The sequence below is a fragment of the Peromyscus maniculatus genome, chromosome 5, assembly GCF_049852395.1.
Source record: "Peromyscus maniculatus bairdii isolate BWxNUB_F1_BW_parent chromosome 5, HU_Pman_BW_mat_3.1, whole genome shotgun sequence".
Taxonomy (NCBI): Eukaryota; Metazoa; Chordata; class Mammalia; order Rodentia; family Cricetidae; genus Peromyscus; species Peromyscus maniculatus.
Window position 1 is genome coordinate 55469238 of NC_134856.1, and position 27698 is coordinate 55496935.

Sequence of the window (27698 nt, forward strand, 5' to 3'; positions counted from 1 at the left end):
TGGTATGCGGTACACATTTTTTTGGCCAGTTGTGTTTGTTTTTATACTGTCTCTGGGTCTCTGGGCTATCCTGCTTTTGGTTCCTGGCCATCCGGGCAGTGTCAGGTGTGGTCTTCCTCTCATGGTACACAGTTTTAATCCCAACATTTAGGAGGCTGAGGCTAGAGGATGCTGTGAATCGGAGGCTAACCTGGCCTATGTAACAAGACCCTGTTGACTGGAGTTTTCCTTCTTCTCTTGGATTTCTCTGCCTTTACTGTGTCTGCTGTGTGCTCATTTCCATCTGTTCTGTCCTGTGTTTGCCTCACTCCTGATTTTTGTTTTCTGAAGATGCTTCATAGGGTTAGTTCTGGTTCACCTTCAGAAGATCTGTCCCCTACCCTTTCCAACATAAACTTTATTCTGATGTCATACTACTAGTACCATGCATTATAAGTATTAAAGATAGAAATTTGCCAGTGCAGCCACCTGGATCAGTATTTCTCATTCAGGAGGCCTCAACTCACATCAGTCTTCTGCTTAGTCTCGCCAGTCTGGGATTACAGACACGAGCCGTTGTAATTGGCTTAGTGGGAGACTTTTCTGACATAAGTGTCTCCATCAAAAGATGGGGATAAAGAGGAAGGCTGGAGTGCTGTGACTGGGGTGATTCATGACCAGTGCTCAGGGTTCTGCAAGCCTCAGTGACCCTGAACTGTAAAAAATCATGTTACTTGTTGTTCACTAAGTGCCCACTGGCATGCTGGCCACACCCCAGGAAACCCGCTGGATTTCAAATCTCCTTCATCCGCAGTGCTTGAGGTTGACTTCTGACTGGTGGGTGAAGTGAGCGGCTCTGGACATCCTCTGCTTGTTGGGTGCATAGTGCTGCATGCAGACTCTGATGCTCCAGCTTCCTGTCTTCCTTGGGGTGTTGGCCAGCAGCATGAAGACCCCAGAACCCCAAGACACTTGGCTCAATATGAGCCCAGTCTTGAATTCATGCGGGCCTGAACCGAGCAGACTTTGATTGTGGCTTGAGGTCTTGAGGTGCTGGCAATGCATTCTTGTACAAAGTAGACAGAAGGCCCCTGTGCAGGGGACACCACTGTAAACCAGAGGTGCTGAGTGGGCAGTGCATCAGGAAAGGAACAGGTGTGAAAGGAGGCGATCCAGCAGAACTGCGTCTCCCAGGTGTGTCCTGGGGGGGGGGGGGTGTAACTTGGAGGTTGTTGTACAGTTTTTGTCTTGTTTTGATTTTAAGCCAGAGGTCTCAATGAGAATTACCCAGAGAAATTGTAAAAGTAAAAATAGGTCCTAGGTTCTCTTACTGGGGCTCTGGCTTCCTCTCTAAGAAAATTCTGACTTGTGGGAAGTAGCGTAAACTTAGCTTCTTATTTTGTTTTAGAAAGTTGCTGTTATAAGAGAGTGTTGGGTTCATATCTGACTTGTGCCTTGCCAACTCTGTGGTCTCAGGCAGGTAAGTTGTCTTTCTGAGCTGCTGTCTGTGGCAGAGGCACTAAGGTGCTCTGCCCTGTCTCTATTTTGGGTTGTAGCATCTATGGAAGATACCACAGCGCTCCATCTCATATTCTATGTGTGTTTGCCTGTATAAGTTTGTGTGTGAGTGTAAGGCACTGTGGTGCCCCATCTCGTGTGTGTGTGTGTGTGTGTGTGTGTGTGTGTGTGTGTGTGTGTTTTCCTCAGTGTCCTATCTCATGCTGTTTGTGTGGAAGGCACCATGGGGTTTTGTCTCACAGTACTAGGAATGAGCAATATGCTTCTCTTGAAGCCTTTGCAGTCAATGCTTGTCATCTTTCTAGACCCCAGAAGGCAGGCCAGACACTGATTGTTGACACTCCCCTGACCACAGTAGGGGAAAGAGACTTGTTCACAACCTGTCCCACAGCTGCTGCTTTGCCACTGTATAGCGCATGTTTTACTACTGAATAATGTTATGTGAAGGCAAGAATATTCAGCTTGTGTAATCTCCGTTACAAATTAACATCACTTGAGAATTGAACAGTTAGGCCATGTGTGACTGTGCTTGTCTGTAATTCCAGCAGTTGGGAGGTGGAGGCTGGAGAGTGGAAGCTTGAGAGTTTGAGGCTCACCTTGGATACATAGCAAGATGCTGTCTCAGACCAAATCCCACCTCCAAAAGTCCCAACAGTCTGTGGGTCATACTCTTTCCCTTTTTCTTGATTTTCATTAAGTCTTATAAAAAGACATATTTGTTCTGAGTGTTTTTCCTGCATGTTTGTAAGTGTACCACATGCCTGTAGCACCCGTGGCCAGGATAGGGCATCAAACCTCTAGGAATTGGAGTTATAGGTGATTATTACCCACCATGTAGATGCTGGAAACTGACCCTAGGTCCTCTCAAGAGCAGCCAGCGCTCTTAACTCCTAAGCCATCTCTTCAGGCTTCATTTTAATGTTTTTATTTAATAGAAAAAATAGCAGCTATGGGTAGACATATAAATAGTTAATTCAGGATTGTAAAAGAATGGGTGGAGATCGTAAAGAGAATTTAAAAAGAACAAACCAAGGGGGGTGGGTAGACAGCTGGCTCCTGGAGCAGAATAGCGAAAAGAGAAAGTCATACTGTGGGACAGCGCAGGCAGTAACAAGGGCAGAAGCCACTCTGTGCACAGTTTATCCTTTCTACAGTCGGCACTGGAGCAGAAGCGGACCTGGACAGGACCCCCTTGTAGATCTACTGTCAGATCTAAGCTCTAAGGTCACAGGAGGTCTTTGGGGCCTAGAACTAGGCAAAGGATCCTTCAGTTTGATGAAGGAAGGAAGGAAGGAAGGGAGGGAGGGAGGGAGGGAGGGAGGGAGGGAGGGAGGGAGGGAGGGAGGAAGGAAGGAAGGAAGGAAGGAAGGAAGGAAGGAAGGAAGGAAGGAAGAGGGAGGGAGGGAGGGAGGGAGGGAAAGCAGGCAGGCAGGTTGACCTGGGAAAGCTGAGAAGAGCATGAAAAGAATAGCATAGACAGGTAAAGATGTTCTGAAGCCAGAATGCTCTAAACTCAGCAGTAAATGAACCACTGTGTTACTGTGAGAAGACTGGCCTGAGGGTACCTGCAAGTCCTCAGCTTCTTGGCCACCAGGATATACCAGTCAGAGCAAAGGGGGACCTTGTGCCCTGTTAGATGTGGAGAGGCAGGACCTCCCGGGTGGGCAGCAGCAAGGCCAGGTCTCTGGAAGCTGGGTGTCCTTCCTGTTTGGCGTAGCAGCTGTGCTCAGGACCATCTGTGCTCAGGACCAAGGCACAGGAGTTTGTGGTCATGCAGAAACCTACAAACACTCTTACTACTTTTCAGTGGGCAAGACTGATTAACAGTGTCATGCCGTGGAGCAGTCCTCAGCCATAAGCAACTGCAATGGATGGCCTGCAAGTCCATTTACATAACATTCTTGAGGATCAAACACAGATGGTTCTCTAGAGAGATCCCAGGAGGTGTCAGCAAGTTCTGTTCTGTGAAGGGACATGATTTGGACCTGTGCAGGAGACCACACTGCCCTGAGCCACACAGGTGCACATGTGGAAAATGCTGACATCTGAAGGAGACTTCAAGTTTTACTCATGCGTTGTTTCAGGGTTATTTGTTACTGTTGCTTTGGCTGTGGGCTACACAGGTTTCACAGCTGGGGGCAGTGTTTACAAGTCTCTCTGTGCTCCCTGTGAACCTCTAATTACTTCATAACATGAGTGTATGGGGCTTCTGTGCGCACATGGCTGTTTGTATAAATGTATATGTGTCAGATCCCACGTGGTTTATTTTATTTTAGAAGTGTGAATGCTGGAGGCTTCACAGGACCATAGCAGCAGGCAGAGATCTCCAGGGTTACTTTGGATCCCTGTGGATACTTCATCATGGTTTAGTGGACAACTGTAGGTGCTACCAGAAAACAAGTAGAATGACTGAGAAACAAAATTGAATGGCATGTAGGTACTTAACACTTGCATTTTGGAAAATCTGCTTTGGTTCTGGGCATGTGTTGATACTACATGGTGCTGCTGTTGTGCCTATTGATGTGGGTACAAATGGTATGTGGGGATGCCGGTGACCATGGCAGGTGGCTGGCTTTCATGTGTATGGAGCACCCTTTCCTCTGGACAAGGACACTGGACTTTCAGCTAACACAACTGGCTGCATCAAGTGGCAGTTCTTTTCAGTCCTGGCTCTTTAGAGCAGAACACACTTTAGACATCTCTGTGCCATGAAATGCTAAGAGTTGACACCGTGACTGCACTGTGAAAAAGTCTCTTGAGAGCCAGCTGCCTGTCCTGCTCATTTGCACCCTCATGCTGCCTTCAGGGTGTTGCTGAGCCTGGTGGTTCTTGGGCCGAGTTCTATTCTCTCCTAGAATTTTTTTCTTAAAGCCAAGCCTCAAGGCCTCTTCTTTCGGTCCTGCACTTTGCCCAGGGCTGCGGGTGGCGTGTGTGCATGTTTCCCTTTGCTGCCCAGGGCTGCCTGCTCCACTCTAGAGTGCAGCTGTAGAACAGCACTGAGAAGGGCAGCTGTGAGACCCTCATCCCTTACTGTTTGGGAGGGACGCGGTTGAAAGAGGTTGAACTAGGCTGGGGGCTGGTTCAGTGGGTAAGAGCTCATGCTTCTACAAGCATGAAGATCTGAGTTTAAATCCCTAACACCTATGTACAAAGCCAGACATGGCTGTGCATATCTTGTAACCTCAGCAATGCGGGGTTGAGGGCAGGCAGATCTCTGAGCTTGCTGACCTGCCAGCCTAGCTGAACAGACTAGCTTACCAGCTTGCTGTTCAGTGATAGACCCTGTTTCAAAGGAATAAGGCAGAGAGCAGTAGAGGAAGATTCCTGATGTCCTGTTCTGGCCTCTGCATGCAACTCACATCCCTGTTGTGTACACACACACACACACACACACACACACACACACACACACACACACACACACACACACACGGGAAGAAAAAAGAAAAAGGAAGCTGGTTTTCATGTAAACCTGTTGCTGATATGGCGCTTGCAGGTACATAGGGCAGGAGAGTGCCTTAGCCTGTCCTACCCATTCTGTTAAACATCCACAGCCCAGCCTGCTGTCAACCAAGAATACTAACCAGCAGGAAACGGAAGAGTCCAATCTCCAGTTTACTTGTCCCTGACTAGACCCCTGCTCTCTGATGCAGGCCCTGGATCTGACCATGTTGAATGACGATGTACTCTGACAATGAATGTTGTTGTTTTAAGGCCTTCTTTTTCTTGTGATTCTTTTGTTCCATAGCGTCGTCCCCCAGACTACAGTAATACTCAACAATGATCGGCAGAACGCCATTGTAGCCAAGATGGAAGACCCATTGAGCAACAGGGCACCGGATTCCCTGGAAAATATCATTAGCAAGTCAGTAGCCACCACCCCCCACCTTCCCCCGCCACTGTCATAAGTGAGCATTCCTGAGCCAGGGCACAGTCGGAACCCATGTCCATGTCTGTGATCACAGGGTTGACTCTGTTAGCCGCCACCACCACCACCACCACCACCACCACCACCACCACCACCACCACAGTTCACAGGTCAGGGAGGGCCAGCCTGGTGCTTAGTGATGGTGGGAGAGAGAGCAGACGGGGCGGCAGCTGTGAGGACTCTGGGCTGGATCTGCTGTGTGAAGATGCCAGAGTATTGCACGTGCTCAGCTTGCTCCTCCCATCCATTTGTCCTGCAGTGGTCCTCTTCTGAGTTTGGTAAATGATGTAGATGTGGTGAGTTTGTGAACTTTAGTCAGAGATGAAAGTGTACAATGGCCATGTCCTGGGGGGGCCATTGGTGTGGGGGCCTCTGCCCATTGGCTCTGGCTCTGTGCCTCAGGAGGTTTGTCACCTTTTGGTTACCAGCAGTGTTCTCACAGATTCCTGTCATGCTTTTTTTTTCTCTGTGGGATGTGGCTCTTTCCATTTTTTTTTTTTTTTTTTTTTTCTGGCTTCTTGTCCTGGTCCAGTTCTCTAGGAAACAGGTCTGGGGTGTGATGTGGGGGTGCTGGAGGCCAGCCAGGCTGCTGGGGAGAATATGGGTTTCCAGGCTTGCACTGAGGTCATGGGTGTGGAGTGTTGAGGAGCCAGTTCACTGTGGATAGTTGTGTGGGGTCAAGTCCAGGAAGGACCTGGTGTGGCTCCTGCCTCTGGGGATGACTAGAGTTTTAAGCCCCCTGTGACTTTGCTGGTGGGAAATAGAGCTTCGTTTCCTCTGTAGTGTGTAATAGGTCACAGTCCAAAATGTTGACAGGTCATTCAGAAGACAAATCAGGCTCGGGTCTCTTTTGAGCACTTTCTGCTGCTAGTTGTTGGCTGCTGCTGCACTTCCGGGCCCGGTACCAAGAATGGCTCCCAGGGGACTCCTAGCGTTCTTGATGGCCTTGGAAGCTGCTCCTAGGATTTGTTTTTGGGAGTCCTGGGGAGTGTGGAGGTGTTTTGGAGGCTGAGTCATCTTGGGTGTCTGACAGCAGGGGTGGTGGATGGATGGGGCCTCTCTAACACACAATGACCATTGTGCATATCAGCCTGGTTAGGATGGCCTCTGAGATCTGAAAGCAGGATTCTAGGCTGAGTCTCAGTGAGTTATGATTTTATTTATTTTGTGCTGTTCATATGTTTTAAGCAGTTGCTTTATATTCTGTGTCTTCTCGGCCTCAGGCTGTCTCTGTGTTATGTTGCAGCTCATCTCCATGGAGGGTGCGTGTGGGGACACACCGCATGTTGGGGGACCCACCTTGTGCGTTGGTCTGTGCTCACCTAGGCATTGGGATAAGTCCACACAGCACAGTGAGTCAGGGCTAGTCTCAGTGTGCCACTCATGTCCCTCTCACAGCGTGGGCTGCTGTGTTTGTTTCCCGCCAGCGCTGTTCCTGGGCGTCGGCAGAACACAATCGTGGTGAAGGTGCCAGGCCAGGATGACAGCCATAATGAAGACGGGGAGAGCGGGTCAGAGGCCAGTGACTCTGTGTCTAACTGTGGTCAGCCAGGAAGCCAGAACATTGGAAGCAACGTCACGCTCATCACCCTGAACTCCGAAGGTATGTTACCAGGACTGCTCTGCTTGTCAGCGCGGCCATAGTTGTCCCTTTGTGCCGTTATTTTGGAAGAACCCGTAGCTTATGGTTGCTAAGGAGTGATACAGAAGTGATGAAGGAAGTTAACGCAACTGGGAATCCCACAGTGGCTTCCAGCGCCTGTGTCTTTCTCACGTTCTGTTGGCTTTATGCTCACTTTACCTTGATCGCACAGAAGTCGATTTCTTCCACGTCAGTTGGGGTTTCAGAGTGATTTCAGTGTCACTTATGGAGCTACCTTTTTTTTTTTTTTTTTGGTTTTCCGAGACAGAGTTTCTCTGTGTAGCTTTGCACCTTTCCAGGAACTCGCTTTGTAGACCAGGCTGGCCTCGAACTCACAGAGATCCTCCTGCCTCTGCCTCCCGAGTGCTGGGATTAAAGGCATGTGCCACCACCGCCTGGCTGGAGCTACCTTTTTAGACGGCCTACTTCCTGAGGAAGAATAGCTTTCATGACCATGTACCGCTAGCCACTCACTGTCCTTGGCATTTCTCTGCAGGTTTCCAGAGGCTGTTGCCAGGCTTAGGGAGTACAGTCTCCTTGGGCTGGTTTGCCTTTTGCACTGGTGATCTGTAAGGTGCCAGGAGGAGCCAGTGCTGGGGTCTGTCTTCCCCAGACTCCTGCTCATGATTTCTTGGGGTTCTCATGGTGGGACAAGCTCTTCTTCCCTGATGAGTCTAATGTGCCCCCTTGCCTGTTCCTTGGCCTGTGGTCAGCCTATGTGCATTTCAAAGACTTTGTGACACTTGGAGCCCTTGTATGCACTTGGCTTCTAAGTGACTATAATGTGGAGAGAAAGGAAGGAAGGAACTCTGACAGACTTAGCTCTGTGTGAGAATCCTAAGCTTATACTTTGTTTACCCATGAGACTGTGTGAGGCTTTGCTTCCACATCCAAATTATTGGTTTTTTCCTGCAAGCACATTTTTTTTCTACTTTACAATAATTTACTCTTTGTTACTTTATCTGAAATACTAGAAATAATGTCTTTCAAAATTGCAGTGTTGGGGTTGGGGAGTAAGGACAATACTTTCTATGAAGCTCGATACTACACAGTTGATCATTTTACAGCACACATTTTAGCAGTTGCTAAAATTCAGATGTGACTCTTTTCATTTTCTTTTTTTTCTTGGTTTTTCAAAACAGGGTTTCTCTGTGTAGCTTTGTGCCTTTCCTGGGACTCACTTGGTAGCCCAGGCTGGCCTCGAACTCACAGAGATCCACCTGGCTCTGCCTCCCGAGTGCTGGGATTAAAGGCGTGCGCCACCACCGCCCGGCTGGATGTGACTCTTTTCAAATGCTTGTACTGAGAGCTTGATCCCTACCCATGGCTCTATTGTTCAGAAATAGAACTTACAGGGGGTGGGCCTAGGGGAGGAGTTGGGCCATTTCGGGTGTGTTCTGAAGGAGAGAGTGGGGTCCCGGCCCCATGTGGCCTTTCCTTTGGTGTCCTAGCTTTCATGGGATGAGCAGCTTCTTCTGCCACACTTCCACTATGATAACTGGCTACCACAGGCCCAGTGATGTGAACTGAATCCTCTGAAAGCTTTCTGTCTTAGAAACTGTTTCTGTTAAAGTGACAGAGGCTGGTTTAGTGTATCCACATGTTTATACATTGTCACCTCTATTTGAATCCAGAATTTTTTTTATCATCTTCTCAAAGAAACCTCAAACCGTTTAGTAGTCCTCCTCATCCTCCCGCCCAGCCCTTTTAGCTGCTGATCCTCTTGTGTGTAATGGGAGTTCCTGTGAGCCCTGAATGTGACTGGGTCATGGCATCCAGGTTGCAGGCCATAAATGTTCCTGTCCTCCCTCTGTAGGGAAAGGGGCTGCATTCCCTGTGCCCTGGTCTTTTCCTTAGACACACAGGGGCTGTATTAGCAGTGCTTCTCTCTTATATGGCAGGAACTGTATTCCCCATACCCTGGCTCTCCCCAAATAGGACAAAGATTGCATGCTGTGTACTTTGCCCCCCCCCCCTCCCCTTGTATGACGGGGGCTGCATGGTCCAGGCTCCAGACTTGCCCTCGTGTGACATTGTTGGTTGACAGGCATTTGGATCATTTCTGCTTTTGGCTGTTGTATGTTTTGAAGTGTGAACACTTGTGTGTAAGTTTTGGCATCCATGTGGACTCAAGGCTAGGACAGCTGGCTACTTTAACACTGAGAAGAAAGGTACCAATCATTCCTTCGTCAAGGAAGCTGCATAAGGATCATGCCTGTGATAGCCAAAGGAGCCTGGCTGATCTCCCTCCTTTCCTGTGGGAGCTGTGCAAGCTCTGGTTAGTCTGCCCAGCTTCTTAGGCCTGGTATAGACCGCTAAGGAATATAACCTTGATAATCCAGGGAGTCTGGATTATCATAAGAATATAATTTTCCCTTTTGAATCTGATTTGGTGATGTGATGGGTGTGACATACACTTGGGGAAATAGCAGATTGTGTTGAAATGAACTCAGGAAAAGGAACCATGGTAGGCACATTTCCTTTGTTACTGGTGTCCTAAGGAGGAACAGAAACAGGTGTCGGAGTTCAGGTTCTCTAAATAGAGGCTGCATCTCTGGGGAAGATGTGTTGTTCGAAGAGACTTTGAGCAGTGTCACAGCCATACTAAAAGCTGCCTGTGTCCACAGTCGTGATGCTGGTGGGCAGCACTAGGAATCTCCATTTTCCAGTGCTAGGACTCGATATTCCCCAACTCATGGTTTACTTTTGAAGAAGAGGTCATGGTTCAGAACCATCTGGCTTTCTTGTTCTTTGGGAAAGGTAGATCACATTGTCTTATTAGCAGTGTAAATGATCCTGCTGATCCATGTGCTGGCACAGTGGTTTTCTAAAAAGTGTCTGCAGACAGGTGGCATCATTATTAAGTGATTGTTGCTCGTGAAGGTACTAGGAGGACTACCAAGCAGGACAGGGTCTCACTTCAGACTCATTGCCCACTAGTCCTGACAGTACTGGCCTCTAACCTGTGGGACTCAGAGTCATGATCTTGTCTTCTTGCTCAGCAGGGAGTGTTAGGCCATCTGGCTCATGCCATAGAAGCATTATTGATATGAGGTGCTTGGATAAGCTTGTAGGGTTTATTTAGTCTTTTTGTCTCCTGTGAAGAGCCAAGAATTGCAAGCTGACAGATGCTTCTTCTTATCTGAGTATCTGTGTGCCTGAGGTCTGAGAACCGGACCTTGAAGTGGTTATTACTTAAGAATTCCAAATGTTTTATATAAAATTTGAAATCAGTTGGTTATAGCACAAAGGCACCATTTACTGGTTTGTTTTGTTTTTAGGGTACTGGGGATTGGACCTAGGGCCTTTGGTAAGTTCTCTACCACTGAGCTATATCCCAGCCCTCTTTTCATTCTTTATTTTGAGACAGTATCTCATTAAGTTGTCTAGGCTGGCCTTGAATTTGCTCTGCATCCAGGAATGATAGGCCTTGAAATTTGAGTCCTATGCCTTAGCTTTTGAAGTAGCTGGGATGACAGGCCTGTGCCATTTCATGGTAGTTTAGTTTTTTACTTAATTTTTAAGTGATGTAAACTAAGTTTGGGTGAGGTAGAAGATGCCTTCTAATTGGAGCAGTACTTGTTAAACCTAGTTTTTGCCCATGTCTTCTGTGGTAGTCAGGTCCTCCTATAGCTCATTCTTGAACACTGAGAATATGAGGGGCATAGTCATTCAGAGGCTAAGTTGGCTGTGTGACATACAAATTAGCTAAATGAATCAAAACAGATCTGTTAATTAAGGGATTTAGTTGGGTTTCCTTTCCCATAGTGCGGGCATAATTCCTAGAGGATGGGCTAATCCTCCATGTAAAATGCTGAACACTTAATTACAATGAGGAAGTATTATGTTTCAGTTATCACTGATTCAGAATGCTCCTTCTTCAGCCCATGGTTTCTGCAAGTGTAGTTCCATGCCACATTCTGCTGATCAGTCAGGACTTACTGACAACCTCCTGTGACAAATGCCCTTTAGGTCCTGCACTGTAAAACTAATGGTAGCCTGGACAAGCTCCAAATGGCCTGCAGCTTAGTTTTTGCTGTTTTCCTTTATTGTGACCAACCTCTGAGAAGCCCAACCATAGAGAAATGAGCTGATGGCAAATACATGGATCTTGCTTTTGGAATGACCACATGGTATAGGGTAACAGAGCCCTTCTTGGTTGTGGTTAGTTTTCATATGCTAAGAAATATTTGTGCATTATTGGTTAGAAACCACAACTATATAATAGAATTGTTGTTGATCTAAAATAGCTTACTAAAAAAAGAAAAATTAAACAAAAATCATATATATACCAAAAAACCCCTTTGAAAAGAAAATGGTGGAGTATGGCATTTCTAAATTGAATTTGTAGTTTATGGAATGAATTTCAAAAATTCTCCACTTCTGCACCATAGAAGTAGCCTCTGGTTGTTATACTTGTACTCTAGCGCATGGCTGGCCTTCCCGTGGTTCAAGGCATACGCCACCTTCCAGCCTTCTGCTCTCTTTCCCATGTGGAACATTGGTTAGATTTCTAGCCATCCATGTGTGGATGGAGATTATGTCAGAATATCTCAAAGTCTAGGTGCAGCTATTAAGAATGGGTATGTGGACACAGATGTGGCCTCATATTCTATGGGTGCTCCTGGACCCCTTTGAGCAGCAGATACTTATAAATGCACAAGAATAAGGTGTTTTCTGGACTACAAAGAGGCTTTTCTTGCCCACTTGCTGGAAGAACTGGGTTAAATAAGTATGATCAGCCCTTGGCTGGGTCTGAGAACATTCTGGGCTTTGTGTGGCAGTGTGGCCTGGAAGGCAGTGGATGCTGACTCTTGTTTCTTGTCTGGTAAGTTCCAGGGGACTTCATTCTGGTTATATTCATTTTCAGAACAAGTATCTCATGGAGCATGTGCCTTAATTTGGTAAATTGTTTAGGTTGGCTTTACAAATGCCACATGAGAATTAATTTTTTGTATAGATGGAAAAATACACTTAACACTAGTTCATGACTATAAGTCTGTTGTCTAAAAACTTGTATGTAGGAGGCTGAGGTTGACCCCAGGTAGCTAATTTGACCTGAGGTCTGTAGTATTTGAACAGCCCTGAAGCCTCCACAGATTACACCTTCTCTAGTGTTTTTTGTTTTTTTTGTTTGTTTGTTTGTTTTTTTTTTTTATTATCCTTCTGCTGGAGAATGGCATATGCCATTGGCCTCCAGGACTTAAGCAAGAATGGCTTAGGAAACCCACAAGTGTGACTGGTGCTCTTGACTAGGGACAGGGGCGTCGGTGAGACAGGACTGTCACAGAGCCCAGTGTGTCCAGTGAGGTATGCAAAGGTAGGAACGACTCCCTTGCTCTTGTTCATCTGAGCTGCCCCAGGGACCTTCCTCTCTTGCTTCATGTAGCTGATGCCTTGGGCCTTGGATGTGATGGAAATGACAGAGGCGAGGCTGTGGTGGTTATTGCTGGGGTGAGGTGGGGGAGGTGAGGACTCGTCTTGAGGCAGCCCACACTGTGGAGTGGCGCAGTGGTAGTTGCTGCACAGCAGATGTGGAACAAAGTGTCTTCTATGCTCCACGTGACCTCAAACTCATCCTAGGCAAAGACTTGCCCAGGCCAAGGCCCTGGAGATAATACAGGATCTGTACCCCGGCTGCTTGGACTCAGGAAGGAGTTACCCCATGGTCTGCTTTCCTTCTAGAGCGAAGTGGAAGCATAGACCAGGACTGGCTCTGCACTGGGGCTTGGTGGGTATGGTGGGGGGTGAGGATAGAGATGTTCATCTAGGTATTCCTCGTGAATTTTATTTTTCTGGAACTTAAGACACACTAAGAGTAGCTGCTTGTACTCTGACCTGCTTTAAAGAAGAGCAAAAAAATCCAAATTGCTGGTGGAAGCTTTTCATTTTAACAGTTTTCAAAAGTGGTGATGTCATTGAAGATTTATATGACTGGAAGAGAAAGCATGTTTATTTTGCTTGTACTATAAAGTAAAACTATAAGAATGCATTGTTCAGATGCTAAAATTGGATTAGCATTTTAGTAAAGTAAGTATACTCCTCCTGAATTTACAAAAGGTATGTTTCAGATAACGATGTGAGTGGACGCTGTGTCTTGTTCTGTGTAGAGACATGATTCAGTGTTACCGGTGGGCACCTGGATGGACTCCACGGTAGTCTGCCCAAGGTCAGAGGGCACCAGATCTTTGTGTTAGCGGAAGCAATGCAGGTAGCTTCTGTGGCAGTTCTCCCTCCTGTTCACTGTCCCCCGGATCACTGAATGACAGCAGACCTAGGCCTCTCTTGACTTGAGGTGATTTTCCTGTCCCCACAGGGGACACTTGCTGCCACTGGTTTTCTTGCTTAGCTCACTTAAGCTTCTTGCTTAAGAGGGGACTGTACACCCATCTCCACTTTTGCTTTGTTCCACGTGGATCCCCCTGCCCCATTGTCTTTCTTACAGGGTTTCTCTGTATAACAGCCCTGGCCAGCCTGTTCCTGCCTCTGCCTCCTGAGTACTGGGATTAAAGGTTTGTGCCACCATGCCCAGCTATCCCCGTGATGTTGTAAGACAGTATTGTGATAAGGGGACCTGACAGAGGCTGTCTGGGAGAGGTGCACACGACACTGACTGCAGTGTGGTCAAAGGTGTTGGGCCTGTAGATCCTGGAGACTGGCAGTGCTTGGACTCTGCGGCACCAGCACACTTATCCTCCTTTAAGATTTCATTTTCAGTTCTGTTATCCCAAGGGGCTCCTGGTATTTGGGCCCATATCTTGTTTGATGTATTCTTCTACAATCAGGGTGTCTTGGGCCTGCTACTGGCCAACACCAGTGGCTACATCTCAGCTCTGGTGTTCCTGGCAACCAGATGGAGGCTGGGAGCTTGGCTTAGGAGCCCCAGGGAGCTTATATTTGAGCTGTGTGCTGTGCTGTCTTAACATGCTTCTGAGCTTTGCTGAGACTTGTCTCTTCTTTCAGAGGACTATCCCAATGGCACCTGGCTGGGCGATGAAAATAACCCTGAGATGCGGGTACGATGTGCCATCATCCCCTCCGACATGCTGCACATCAGCACTAACTGTCGCACAGCCGAGAAGATGGCACTAACGCTGCTGGACTACCTGTTCCATCGAGAGGTGCAGGCTGTGTCCAACTTGTCGGGCCAGGGCAAGCATGGGAAGAAGCAGTTGGACCCCCTCACTATCTACGGTATCCGGTGTAAGTTCACACAGCTGATAATAGCTGAGGTGGTCAGGGAGCCGAATTTAGACCTTATTTCCAGTGCTGGGGGTGATGCCAAGCTCAGTGGTCATCACAGAGATGGGGATCTGGACTTAGGATTTGCTTGGCAAGATGTCGTGTGGTGCCCTGTGCTGAGAGGGACACTTGGGAATGTGCTTCTCCAGGGAGTTGCAGATTCCAGTGTCAGTCATCCTTAGGCTGCTCTTGAAGAAGAGAGAACAGAGGTGGGATTCCCTCCTGCCCACCGGCCACAGTGCTCCTGAGTTGCCCATTGGCATGAGTGGGGTCTGTTCAGGGAGGTCTTGGCCTTGGCACTGTGATGTGCTCATGGGCTGATCTGGCTCTGTTGGAGGCTAGTAGCACTCTAGGACCGATTTTAGTGCCCAACATGATCTTGGTGTTGTCCTCCTGTTTGAGGAATACTACTTGCTCAGGCTGGTTCTCTCTGTCTTCCTGGTGATACTTGGAAAGCATAGCATGTAAGAAGCCCAGGCCCCTCTTAACAGTGACCCAGGCTGATGCCCACCCTCCTAGACTGTTCATTCCAGAGCTCCCATGCAGGATGATTCCTGGGCTGGTTGTGTGTTTAGTCTTACTGGGGCCACACCTTTGGCTTTTCCATCATCCCAGAAGGGGCAGCTACTTTGTCCTTACTGAGGAGACAGCCACATGGGGAAGTACTGGGGCTGGAAGAACCACAGCTCTATCAAATATCTCACGGAAGGTAGGTATTTAACAGTTTCCTTAGAAAGAGACTGGCCTTGGGGCTTCAGAGTGTTGGACCAGTGTGCCCCATATTTAGACACCCTGGCCCAGCTGCAGGGGCGTGTAGTGGGTTGGGGAGAAAAGGACACGAAGGCTATGAGCATCTGCAGAAGAGTCCGCCTGTCTTCCCCCAACCGTGGTCTGCACTTGTGTTCACTTGGCAGCTGAATCTGTGGGCTGTGTGTGAGGGAAGGAGTGCGGGCTGTTAATAAGGACGTACCACACGGACTCCTTCCTCCCTTGGGTGTGGTCCCACCCTCAGAGGCTACGGATGGGGCGAAACCTACCCAGCCTCCCACCCCAGCCCGTCTATCATCAGTACTGTGTTAGTGCTCACATGGAACCATTGAGTGTTAAAAAAAGGATTGTTCACCTTTGACCTCCAGGTCTTAACTTGGCTAGTATTACCTCAAACTTTGTCTCTACCCCTCCTTCAGAGTCTCATGGTAATGCCTGCTGCTGGCCTTATTCAGCTAGTCCTGTTAGCTGTGGTCTTGTCTCTAAGTGCCGTCTTCACAATGGAAGATGGGGAAAGAAATAAGCTGTCCTGTTGAGTTTGCTAGGGATCGGTTAGCTCCCCAGGCTTTGAGTCATCAGTGAAAGTGTGTGCGGAAAGAGCAGTAGGAAAGTGCCTTTGATGGCTTTGAGTGTCTTCCTTGGGAGTGCACTGGGGATGGAAGTGGTGCTCTTTCAAGTGAGCATATAGGCTGAGTTGTTGAGAGTTTTGCTAGTGGATCATCCAAGCTTCTGCTTGAACTCTGCAGATGAGCATGCTCCAGTCTGCCAGGTGCCAGAAATTAATTAAAACACACACACACACACACACACACACACACACACACACACACACACACATACACACACACACACACAGTCTGATCTCTGTATATCTGTAAAGAGTGCTGGTGTGGATGAGAGACCCTGAGGACTCCCAGGCTCTTTGAAAGTGCTTTGAATGAAGGCTTTTAATTTGTACAAAACTACATACATGCCTACAGATAACCAGCAGATATAGATGAATGCAGTGACTCTTCTTTTTTCCTTGTTATTGAGACAGTCTTACTATGTAGATCAGACTGGCCTCTAACTCATAGAGATCCACCTATCTTTGCCTCTCAAGTGCAGGGATTAAAGGTTTGCGCCACCACTATCCATGCAGAGGCTCTTCCTAAGCCACTCTTACCTAGAGCAGGCAGTTTCTTGGTCATAAGTTGCAGGTAACACATTCTGTGCGAGCCAGAGAGCTCTCCTGGTTTGGTGCATCATGGGCTCCTGGGGTGCTCTAACAGAGTCCATGGACTGAGCATTCGAACACAGGCCCAGATTCTAACAGAGTCCATGGACTGAGCATTCGAACACAGGCCCAGATGCAAGGTCTAGCTGTTGGCAGGGGAGCTCCTCCTCCTTTAAAAGGGGTTTTGCCTCTACCTCTGGTGGTGGTTAGCAGTTTTGGTGCTTGCTGGTGCTGCCTCTATTGACCATCTCCTCTTTGGGTGTCTGTTTCTCCCCTCTCCATATAAGCACACCAGTTGTACTGAAGTGGGATCCATTAATATAACCTCATCCTCAATCATACCTGCAAAGATCCTGGTTCCAAGCGAGGTCTCATTTGGAGGTCCTGAGAAAGACATGAATTTTGAGGGACACTGTTCCCATCAATGCACAGGGATGTGAGTTTTTCTGAGCTTCGATAATCAGATGTTGTCTCCTCTCAGGTCCTGAAGGGTAGATTGGGAAAACTGCTCATATGCTTTGGACACAGCCCATGCATAGGTGTGGCATTGGTCTGCCATGGCCTGGCAGGGGTCTTGGGATATACTAAGAACACCAGTTTGACCAGAGAGCCAGAGAAGAGTTTGGGTAATCTGAGCTGGTAGCCAAGGAGCTTGTGAATCCTGGAGACCGGTGGGAGACCTCTTCTCAGGGGGATTGGACCCTGCTGGGGACCTGGCCTAGAATGGCCATCAGAGACTACAGACTAAGAGGAGGAGTTGTAAGGAAGTATGTATGGGCCAGGATGAGTTGGGGAAAGCCCAACAGGCTTTCCTTGGGAGGCTTGGACGGGCGTAGGCCTGTTCAGAGTGCCCCTCGCCCAGTGCTCCTTCCCGTGCATGGGTGGGGTCTGTTGTCTTCCTGGGGGGCTGCTATTATGTCAGGTCTGTAATATGAAAAGTGAGTTCTTGGCATGCAGTTCCCTGCGTGGTTTTCTCCGTGGACTTGAGATTGCTTCAGCAGTAATAATAGTGTCCTCCTTCCTTTGTGACTGATAATGTAATGTGCCCCCTACTGAGGGGCTCTGTTTGTTTCCTCTAGTCTGTTGCCTTTCCCACAGCTCCTGGCAGTCTCCTGTGTAGGCTCATTAAGTGAGAGCTGGGAAGCTGCTTTTCTGATTTGAAGAGTCAGCAGTGGAATTCTGGAGGGTGGGAAAGCTGCTAGCAATGATGGGAGATGCTTCCTGGCTCCGCTACAAGTAGGTGAGAGCAAGCTGGGCCACCTTCCACAGCTTGAAGTACAGGTGTGCCCTTGACCTTAGTCTTCCTGTGAGCTAAATGCTTCACTCCTTGGGCAACAGGTGACCCACAGGCCAGCAAGTGGAGGCTTCTGTTCTTTTGAGAGCTTCTGGTTTTAAGCCTGATTCTACTGCATGACCTCAGAGCAGCCTTCTGAGTAAGATGTGGCAGCAGGCCTTTTCTTGTCTGTCTCCCTGAAGCTTTCACCTGAGGTCCTCAGCTATGATGAAGGTAGATGCATAGGAGGAGAGCCAGAAACTATAGTGAGGCTGGTCTTACAGAATGTGTCTCTTGTCCCTGGTTTTTGCCTCAAAATGGTAACAAGGGTGATAACATTCTTATTCTATAAGGTTTTCAAATGTGCATCAGATAAGGTAATTGGTCAGTAGTGGGTTCTGTGGTGACTGTGACTGGTGGCCAGGTAACTAGCCTGTGACCTAGTGAGGCCTTTATCCATACCTAAAGCCACATGCAGCACGTATAATTGCTCAGTGGTTTATTGAATAATAACTCCGTGTTTATTTTAGGTGACCAGAGTTTCTAGCTCACACTCACTCAGATTTCCTTTCATGAGGGAGGGTGAAAAATGCTGCTGGGCTCCATGTGGTATTCTCAGGGGCCAGCCTCCTTCCAAATCACGTGAGGAAGTCTGCCTGTCATTGTTTTCTAAGCATATGCTCACAGAAAAGTCAAGACATTTCCTAATGCCTGAGACTTAACACAGCATTTAAAGGCTTTGTTTTCATTATTTCTTGTATTTGGTATCAACAGAAGCAGTTTTAGAGTTTAGGTGGTAACTTAGCTCTCAGTATATGATCCAAACTCAATGGCCTTAATAGTCAAAACAGGAAGTTTTCCAACTTAGGCTTTTGATTATTATAGTTTGAATTTCTTCCACTTACTTTCCTGTTAATCAGTAAAGTTACATGAGCCAGCTACAAAAGTCACTGTGTTGAAGAGAATGTTTTGTGGTATCATTCACCACCATCTTTCTTGCTGCTGTTGGCTATAACAAAGGACCATGGGCTGGAAACATGGTCTAGTGGTTAAGAGCACTTATTGCTCTTCCAGGAGACCTCAGTTTGGTTCCTAGTTCCCACATCAATGGCTCACAACTGTCTAGATCTAGGAGATCCAATGACTCTGACCTCTCTGTGGGCATCTGCACTCATGTGCACATGCACAAAAACATCGTGCACATACATGCATATACATGCGCTCACCCACACACCCACACCCACACCCACACCAATACATGTTTTAGTAAAAATATTTTTAAATTGGAAAAGTCAAATGGCAACACAAAAATGTAAGTTCTAAAAAGAAAAAAGGGAGGGGTATCACATGGGCTAGTGAGATGTGGGGCCAGACTTAGAATAGTCTGACACCTCTAGTCTGTTGTCTGTCTCTGGTGGCTTTCTGTATCTTTGATTTCCTTATTATTGAGTGATAGTATCTGCATGCTGTTCAGTGATGCTCCTGGCATGCTCTGTACACACAGGATTATCAGTTTGCGTCCCAGTGGGTGCTCTGCCATGTGCATGGCTTTCGGCTCCATCCTCCAGTGGTGGGGTGTGGGTTCTGTTCCACCCCAGGGCATCAAGCAACTCCAGGGAGTAGTTCCTTTGCTCAGGGAACTTGCTTTCTAGGAGACAGCTTGCAAGAACACAGGAGCAAGCATCTGACAAGGAGCACTGGCCCGATAGTATCAGATAACTGCTGCTCACTGAGAGGTTAGCCAGTGTTTACTGAGTGCCGGCACAGCGCGCACAACCCGGTTTCCTGCATTTGCAAGGAAGAAGGGTGTATAAATACTTTGTGAGAATCCTATACATTTAGGGAAGTAATGGGTGTTCTAGAAAGCAGGTGTGCTGTGCTGAGGGGAGGTTTGGATGAGGAAGGAGGGCAAAGTACTAGTCTGGGCAGAGGTGGGTGTGTGGGCCTAGCAGAGCAGAGGGTAATGGACTGGAGCTCTAGCAGGACCTGCATGAGTACAGTGTAAAGTCTCCATTTGATTCCCCAGGCAGTCAGGATGGCATGTGCTGTCTTGTGAGTTTAGGGCAAGAGAAGTTGGAGGCTGGGGAGTCTGGAGCATGTGAGAAATGGAGTCCCTTTGGTGTTGGGGTGAAGTCAGCTTATTTAAAGGCTAAATAGACAAGAAGAGTGGTAAGTATTTGCATCTGATCCTGCTAACCTAGTGACCTGAGTGACTCTTTTCCCTGATGCAGTTAGATTTTCTGGCTTGTTTTCTGGAAGATGAATCAGCCCTCCAGGAGTAGGGCAACAGGTCAGCTAGGTCTCTTAGCAGCATTCAGCTTCTCTCAACAGTGGGGTCCAGGTCAAGGCCTGCATTTGATAGCTTTTATCTGGGACATGTTCTTTCAGGTCACCTCTTCTATAAATTTGGAATCACGGAATCCGACTGGTATCGGATCAAGCAGAGTATTGACTCCAAGTGCCGTACAGCATGGCGGCGGAAGCAGCGAGGCCAGAGCCTGGCAGTCAAGAGCTTCTCCCGGAGAACACCATCCTCATCCTCATACAGTGCCTCAGGTATGCTCAGGAGAAGATTGCCCTAAAGCCTTTGTTCACATGCAGAGTACAACCCAGGAGCTCATCAGTTCTGGCCCCACCCAGTGTGAGGCTGGCATTTTGGGAGCTCCCTAGGCAGTGGCAAGAGCATGAGGTCTGCTTCTCTTACCCTGGAGCCCCAACAGGAAGAATTGGTGCAGGACCTTCCTTGTGCTGTCTGGGTTCTCATTTCTTGAGTGTCTTGTAGCTTAACAGTAGTTACTGTTACTTGCAGAGTGGCTGGAGGGCCCACATCGTGCTCTTTAGTCTTAGTTTGAGGTTGTGGACTCAGGCTTGTCCTCAAGATCACCAAGACAAACTCCTGGAGCTCTACCCCGGGCCTGGCCTCCTCTTTCCACTCCAGTGCTAGGGCTTGTGCCCCAGGGTCCTGGGCAGTCTTGGCTGATTTTTGTACTGAGCTGTGTTCTCAATCCTGAAATAGTCTTTTAAACTCTTTTTCATAGCTTTCTTGGCAATAGCAGTAGCTCCTGAAAGTTGAGTCCTGTTTGGGGGTCAGCTCAGGACCCAGAGCAGCAGTGGGCAGAGGGCTGCCAGGCCTCCCTCTCAGTACAGGCTTTGTCCAGGGACTTTGTTTTGGAAGCTGCAAAGCTTGTCACCTGGAGCCCTCCCTGACCATCTTCCAGAAAGTGCTCTTCTTCCCTTATTTTGGTGGTTATCAGGTACTTAGCTCTAGTTATTACAAAGTGGCAGCTGTGTGGGTCACACTCATTGTTCTCTGTAGTGTGGATCACATGTAGAATGAGAAGTTTAAGTTCTGTCCTGGAAACCTGAGGGAGCCTCTAGGCATGGGTAGAATGTGTTTGGTGAAGTTATATTTGATTGAGGGGTGTGTGTGTGTGTGTGCGCGCGCGCATGCGTGCAGCTGTTGAATGGGTCAAACATGACTTGTGACTAACCTTAGATGTGCTCTTGAGTGCTGTCAACCCACACAGGTTGTGGTTGCTCCTTTCTTGCTTGAGCAATGGTAGCAGCTCTCTGGCAGTGGATCATCAGTTCCATCTGTCTTACTGTGGTGGCTCCCATGTTATTGTCCATGAGCTCTGCATCCATGTGATAGTTTAAAGTTTAGGAAGATACTGCTTTCATCGGGTTCCAGAATTGGGCACTGGAGTGAACCTGGCTGTAGAAAGCTCCTGTGTAGACAAGTGCGGACCAGGTCTGTGGCCCCGAGCACAGGAAGCTGTGTGCCTGTTCTCACTCAGCATGCCTCCCAAGGCACAGTTTGGCACCTGGAGCAGCAGGAGCCTTCCGGTAGGAGTTGAGGAGCCCACCTGGTGCTGTGAGAGCCCAAGTAGTGAAGCTGGTGAACTAGAAGTGAGGTCCCAAGTCACACAGAGTCCCCTAGGATTCTTGCTGATTTCCAAGCTGAGCATGCCTGCAGTGAATATCAGTAGGACATCCTAGTCAGTGTACCCAAGCATACTCACATTGGGCTGAAGAAGTGCCCATATATCTGCCAGCCAGAGAAAAAAACCGTGGATTCAGGTCCAACTTTTGGGAGAGAACTAGAGGGCCATGGCTGAGCTCTCCCCAGAGTAAAGACAGAACATTAAAAAAAATATATTTATGTGTGCACACACACACGTGTGTGCGTGTGTGCATGCGTGCAGGCATGCATATGTGTGTATTGTCTCTTGCCTGCATGTAAGTCTATGCAACATATACATACCTGATGTTGGAGAAGGTCAGAAGAGTGCATCAGACTCCCTAGAACGAGTTATTAATGGTTGTGAGCCACTATTTGGGTGATGGAACTGAACCCAGGTCCTTTGAAAGAGCAGCCAGTGCTCTTAACCGCTGAGCCATCTCTCTAGCCATGTAAAGCCAGAACTTAAAGACAGCCTGAGAAGATCACACTGGGCCACCGGTTTCAGCTGGTATAGGAAGACAACAAAATCCAGACAACTAGTCTGGGAACATTCACACGGTCTTGGATCTAATACCAAGAAAAAGGACAATGTAACCTATGACCAAAATAGACAACAGCCAAAACCCAAATCAACCAACCAACCAACCAACCAACCAACCAACCAAAAAAACCTAGTGACTAAGGAGGCCCAGTCTGGAATTAACAGCCCATCACACTAAAATGTTATTAAAGTTATGTTCAAGGACTTAAAAGAGGAATAGAAATGTAGTAGCAAGGAAAGAAATCAGATTTTCAAAAAAATGCCAAGCAGAGTTAGAGATGAAACATGCTCTAGGTACCTGCATTTCATGTAGTTGAAGCTGGTTATTTATTTAGGAATTGTAAGGAATTACAGTCAGAGTTTTTTGGACAGGGTTTTGGTGAACCAGGTCTTACCCAAGATCTGACACACTGAGGTGTTGTAGCCTGTATTGCTACCTTGATGACGAGCACAGGGTGAATGGAGACAGGGCTCTGGAGCTGTAGAGGTGCCCAAAGCGCCTGCCTTGGTACATGTAGGGCCCAGAAGCATGCATCTGTAGACTCCACTGCTGCACTCAGATGCATGCTGAGCTCTTGCACATATCTGTGCAGGGGGCACATTGCCCAAGCCACCACAGTCATGGTCTGACCCATGGTCACAGGGCAGTGTTTAACAGCCATTGAGAGGGCTGTCCAGAGTCAGTTTTTTTGGTGACAGTGGAATTTGAGCAAAAGGATGAGACACTCCAACTGTACGGGGTTTGCTAGTGTATGTGAAGGACCTGAGGAGCGGTGGTATTGGTGAGTTAGACTGCCTGCAGAGGTGCGGGTACCAAGAGATCGGCGTAGAAAAAGCAGATCATCAGTTCTCCATATATATCCCAAACAATCAATGGACCATTCCCTCCACTGGTGGATTGCTTACAGACACAGGCATCTAGGTCTGAAGGTGCTCAGGTTGTCAGGTGGAGGTGTGCTACTTTGGAATCATGGTCAGTTCATATTCTAATTCAGGTAGAGTGGAGTGGCCTGAAGCTCTGCATTTTCTAGCCTGCACCCACTGGCACCCACTTTGCTGGCCCAAACTCACCCTTTAAGCAGTTGGGTCTTCTGGGTCTTTAAGCCGACAGCAACTTTGCAGGTGGAGACTCGGGTGCTTGTGCCTGTCTCTGTGGCTCCTGCTCTAGTCAGCGTCAGGCTGGCTTGCTTATCAGTGGTTGGGCTCTTCTAGTTATTTGTGTTTCTTTCCACTGCTTGACAGTAGCTTAGCGTGATGATATTTGTATTTCGTGTTTTAATTTTCAACTTTTTTCTTTTTATTAGTAGCTAGTCACACTACTTGATTGATTGATTGCTGCTCTGTTTATAAACATGTTGGCAGTTTCTCTAAGATGCCATAGATGCTGGCTTCTTGTGTAGGCAGCTAGCCACTGTGCATTGTATTAAGTGCCCAGGTTCTGGGCAGGTCCCCAGGAATGGCGTGTCTGAGAAGCCCTGGCAGCTGTCAGCCCCCTGGGGTGACTGTTGGGGAATGGACAAGCCCTGTAGTATGTGTGCTGGTCTGACCGAGACATCATTCACAGAAGGCACTGCCAGGTGGCTGTTGTTCTGCTTGACCTGCGGTCTCTGTCCTCCTGCCAGTGACATCATTAGAGGGAGAAGAGTGCTGACCCCATTCTATGCTCTTTGGTTTGGAGTAGAAGAGAACCTGGGGCTGAGAGGGTGCTGTTCATGGGGATGGGGGTGGGGAGGCTCCACAACGCCATGAGGCATGATTATTATAACCCTCTTCTGGTGGCTTTGGGTGTGTGCTGTTTGGGACTAGCCTCAGAGCTGCCACTGAGCTAGTAGATAGAGTTTTGGGCCATGGCTGAGGAGGCAGACAGGCACTTGCTTTCAGAAAAGGGCCTGGGCTTGGGGCAGTCCTTGCCACTTGACATCCACAGGGTCTTGTGACAGTGCACAGCTTTGTAAACTGATGAGGAGACATTTGTCTGTTTTAACATGCCACATTCTTGGCAAAGATCTGATTAAGCGGAGTGGGTGGTTAGGCTAAGGGACTTCTGGAATCTTTGTCATTGTTTTGTCTGCATCTGCTGTTGCCTTAGCAAACCTATTCTGGTATTCAAGGCTATTTTGGTGATGGTAAAATGTAATTAGGCCAGAATTCTGTTAATTTGGAATTGGTATTGATTCCAGCTGGGTTGACTTGTTACCTTAGAATTGTTAGCAGAGAGACAAGGGGCCACCACACAATACTGCAAAGGATTTTTTTTTCTTTACAAATATTTATATAGATAAGTATTCATCTTTTATTCTATTTTATTTGTTTTGTATGTGTATTTTCATGTACATGCCCCGTGTGTGTGTGTGTGTGTGTGTATGGGTCTGTGTGTCGGTTAGGCATGGTAGTGAGAGTGCATGTGGTATGCACATGAGTGGAGGTCAGAGAACATCTTGCAAGAGTAGGTTCTCTCCTGTGTGAATTTTGGGGATCAAACTCAGATTGGTAGGCTTGGTGACAAGTACCTTTACCTACTAAGCTTTTCACTGGCCTGTATATGAGTTTTGTGCCAAGGATATGTGGTCGTTTGAGAATGGTCCCCATAGGATCATATATTTGACTGCTTGGTTTCTAGTTGGCCCACTTTTTTGAGAAGGATTAGAAATTGTGGCCTTGTTGGAGATGTGTCACTTGGGGTGGGCTTTGAGGTTTCAGAAGCTCATGCCAGGCCCAGTCTCTTTCTCTCTGCCTTGTGCTTGTGGATCAGATGTAAGCTCTCATCTACTGCTCCAGTACCATGCTTGCCTGCTTGCTCTCTTGCTCCCCACCATGATGGTCATGAACTCACCCTCTGGAACTGTAAGCAAGCCCCCAATAAAATGTTTCCTCTTACAAGTTGCTTTAGTTATGGTGTCTCTTCAGCAATAGAAAAGTAACCCAGACAGCTAGCTAGTTTGTTTGTTTGGTGGTGCTAGGGGATGGAACCTTGGACCTCATGCATGCAGGCTAGTGCTGTACCATTGAGCTATGTCTTCATCCCTTGTTTATTTTTTTTGAGACAAGGTCTTGTATAGCCCAGGCTGACCTCCAGCTTGTGACCCTCCTCCTCAGCTTCTTGAGTGCTGGGGTTACAGGTGTGCCATGATGCCCAGCAAAGCTAGTTTATTAAATGATGGATTAGTCCCTATCAGTTTGGACACCAACCACGAATAGTTTCATATAAGCTTCTGAAAGTCAGCACTGTGTAAACATTCATACATGCTGTGCTTTACTGTGCTGGACACAGGAAGCAGCAGCGTCTGTGCAGTGGCTACTAGTTTCGAGTGGCAGAGGGACCAGCTCTTCCATCTTCTGCCTGTACATGTGTGTGACTCCACAGTTTAGTTGTTGTCATGGTGCTTTTATTTATTTTTATTAATTAATTAACTAATTAACTAATTAATTAATTTGTCATGGTGCTTTTAAAACCACAGCACTCTGATGCTGCTGTGGAAAGGACATGGAGCTTTTCTTTAGAGTCAGCTTCGCATTCACACATAACGACAGTCCACTTTCTCAAGGTTTGTCCAGCATGTTTGTTCTGACCAGTTAGTACAACTCTCTGCCATGGAACTGCATAATATACATTGAAAATGGAAGAAAATAAATCTAAGCCCTAATAGCCTGTTTCAGAAAATTCTGCTTGTGATGTCATTACAGTTAGAGGCCGAGATGTGCTCAGTGTTAGAACACACGTCTAGTGTGCTGGAGGCTTTAGACCCAATCTCCAGTACTGGAAGAAAATTCATTATAGTTTGTATTATAATTAAAATTAGCATACCAGATATCAAACCAAATGTACCTTACTTTAATTAAACATAGGAAATAAAATGTGTTATAGATGTAGTTTGATTTCAGCATAGCCCTGTGTGTCATATCTGTGGACAGACTCGCAGTAGGTCAGTAGTTGGCCTAGGTATTTGCAGGAAAAAGAGTTGGTTACAACAGTGTCATTGAATCTTAACAATGTTTGCCTCTGTCGTCACAAATCTCAATTCCCCCTGACTTGCTGTTAATAACTCTCAGAGCAGAGATGTACTGACCTGAGTTTAGGAACAAGATGCCTTCTTCCCTCTTCTTCAGGAATTGAGAGGGGAGATATGAGGGAGCTAAGATGACTGAGTGTCACCCTGTATGTGGGACCCTGTATGTGGGACCTGAGGATCCTAACACTTATCCTGTGTTCCACAGAGACCATGATTGGTACCCCTCCACCCACCAGTGAGCTACAGCAGTCGCAGCCACAGGCCCTACACTACGCGTTGGCCAACGCACAGCAAGTACAGATCCACCAGATTGGAGAGGATGGCCAGGTGCAAGTAGTACGTACCTTCTTACTCACATGTCTCGGGAGGTGGGGGAGGGAGCTGGGGGAATGTTGACGGGGCAGGCAGAGAAAGCAGCACACTGATAGTTTGAGGTGAGGTGAAAGTGCCCCATTTAGAGAAGCAGTATGACAACCTTGCACATGGCTGTTGGCTGCTGCTGAACAACCTAGTGATAGAAATCCCTGCAGGACCTTGACTAGTCCCTGTGGTTCATCTCTTGGTCCTGTACTAATGTTGAGGTCACCCATATGTGTGCAGCCTGTCTGAAGGAATCTGTTTCGGCTTGTCTCCCTGGAAGCATAATTCTTGGTTCATGATCTCAGGCAGCCTTTCATAATGGAAAAGGTCTAAGCTGATGGCCTTGGATTCTGCAGCATTTCTTTAACATGTGCTGGGTTGCTACAGGCATTGCACAGTAAAGAGGCAAGCCTCAGCCAGGGTGCTATGTTCTGAGCCACAGGCAGCACAAAGGCTAGGCAGAGTCTGCTGTATACTCTAAGCAGACTGGCAGTGGCAGACGGGAAGTATGTACCTCAGAAACTACTGGAGGGCAAGGAGCTTTGAGGGCAGCTCTAGGGTCGTGCTGGTGCTTTTTGTCCACTGGCTGCAGGGCTGTTTGAAAGGAAACAGTGGCTGTAGGTGATGGATTTCATGGGCTTGTCGATTAGTGTAACTGACCAGACAGCAGGTTTTTTCACCTGGTTAGTGGGGAAGTCTGGGGAAGCAGTGGGAAGAGATAGATCCCTTTGGCACAGGTTTTTGTGCACAGTAAAGCAGAAGCAGCCCAACACCTGCAGCAGGTTGTTTGCTATAAGATCTTATTTGGGCTAAGATAGAATTTCAAAAATACAAAGATTTATTTTTATTTTTAGTTATGTGTATGCATGTGTCTGTCTGTGTGGGGTTTGTGCATGTGAGTGCAGGTGTCCACAGAGGCCAGAAGAGGGCCTCAGATCCCCTGGAGCTGGAGTTATGGGGTGTTGTGAGCCGTCCTACATTGGTGCTGGGAATTGAACTCAGGTTTTCTGCAAAACAACAAGTGCTGTTAACCTCAGCCATCTCTCCAGCCCCAGAGAGGGTTTTGATAGGAGTCGGGCCCTGGGCTTCTGTGGAGCCACATTTACTAGTGTTTCCACTTCAGTGCAGTGCATGCGAGTGACTCCTCCATCTGCCACCCTTACCAGTATTCCCCCAGTGACTGCACATGCTTACCTAGTTGTTAAGTAACATTTAAAAGTTCAGCAACTCGCATAAATCATGTGATGAACATTTACT

The 27698-nt window shown here is 47.6% G+C and overlaps 1 protein-coding gene across 8 annotated transcripts in view; it reads left to right on the plus strand.

The window, feature by feature from the left end:
• Banp (BTG3 associated nuclear protein) overlaps positions 1-27698 on the plus strand; it is a 76773-nt gene that overhangs the window by 33437 nt on the left and 15638 nt on the right. For 5 of the 8 annotated variants that reach the window (XM_016008459.3, XM_042277795.2, XM_042277793.2 and 2 more), the window contains exons 5-9: positions 5246-5362; positions 6853-7028; positions 14031-14270; positions 19955-20122; positions 26287-26417. In XM_016008459.3, the coding sequence (XP_015863945.1) occupies positions 5246-5362; positions 6853-7028; positions 14031-14270; positions 19955-20122; positions 26287-26417 (832 nt within the window). The remainder of the gene's footprint in view (positions 1-5245; positions 5363-6852; positions 7029-14030; positions 14271-19954; positions 20123-26286; positions 26418-27698) is intronic. The other 3 variants (XM_042277794.2, XM_006990134.4, XM_042277797.2) reach the window with 1 other exon arrangement.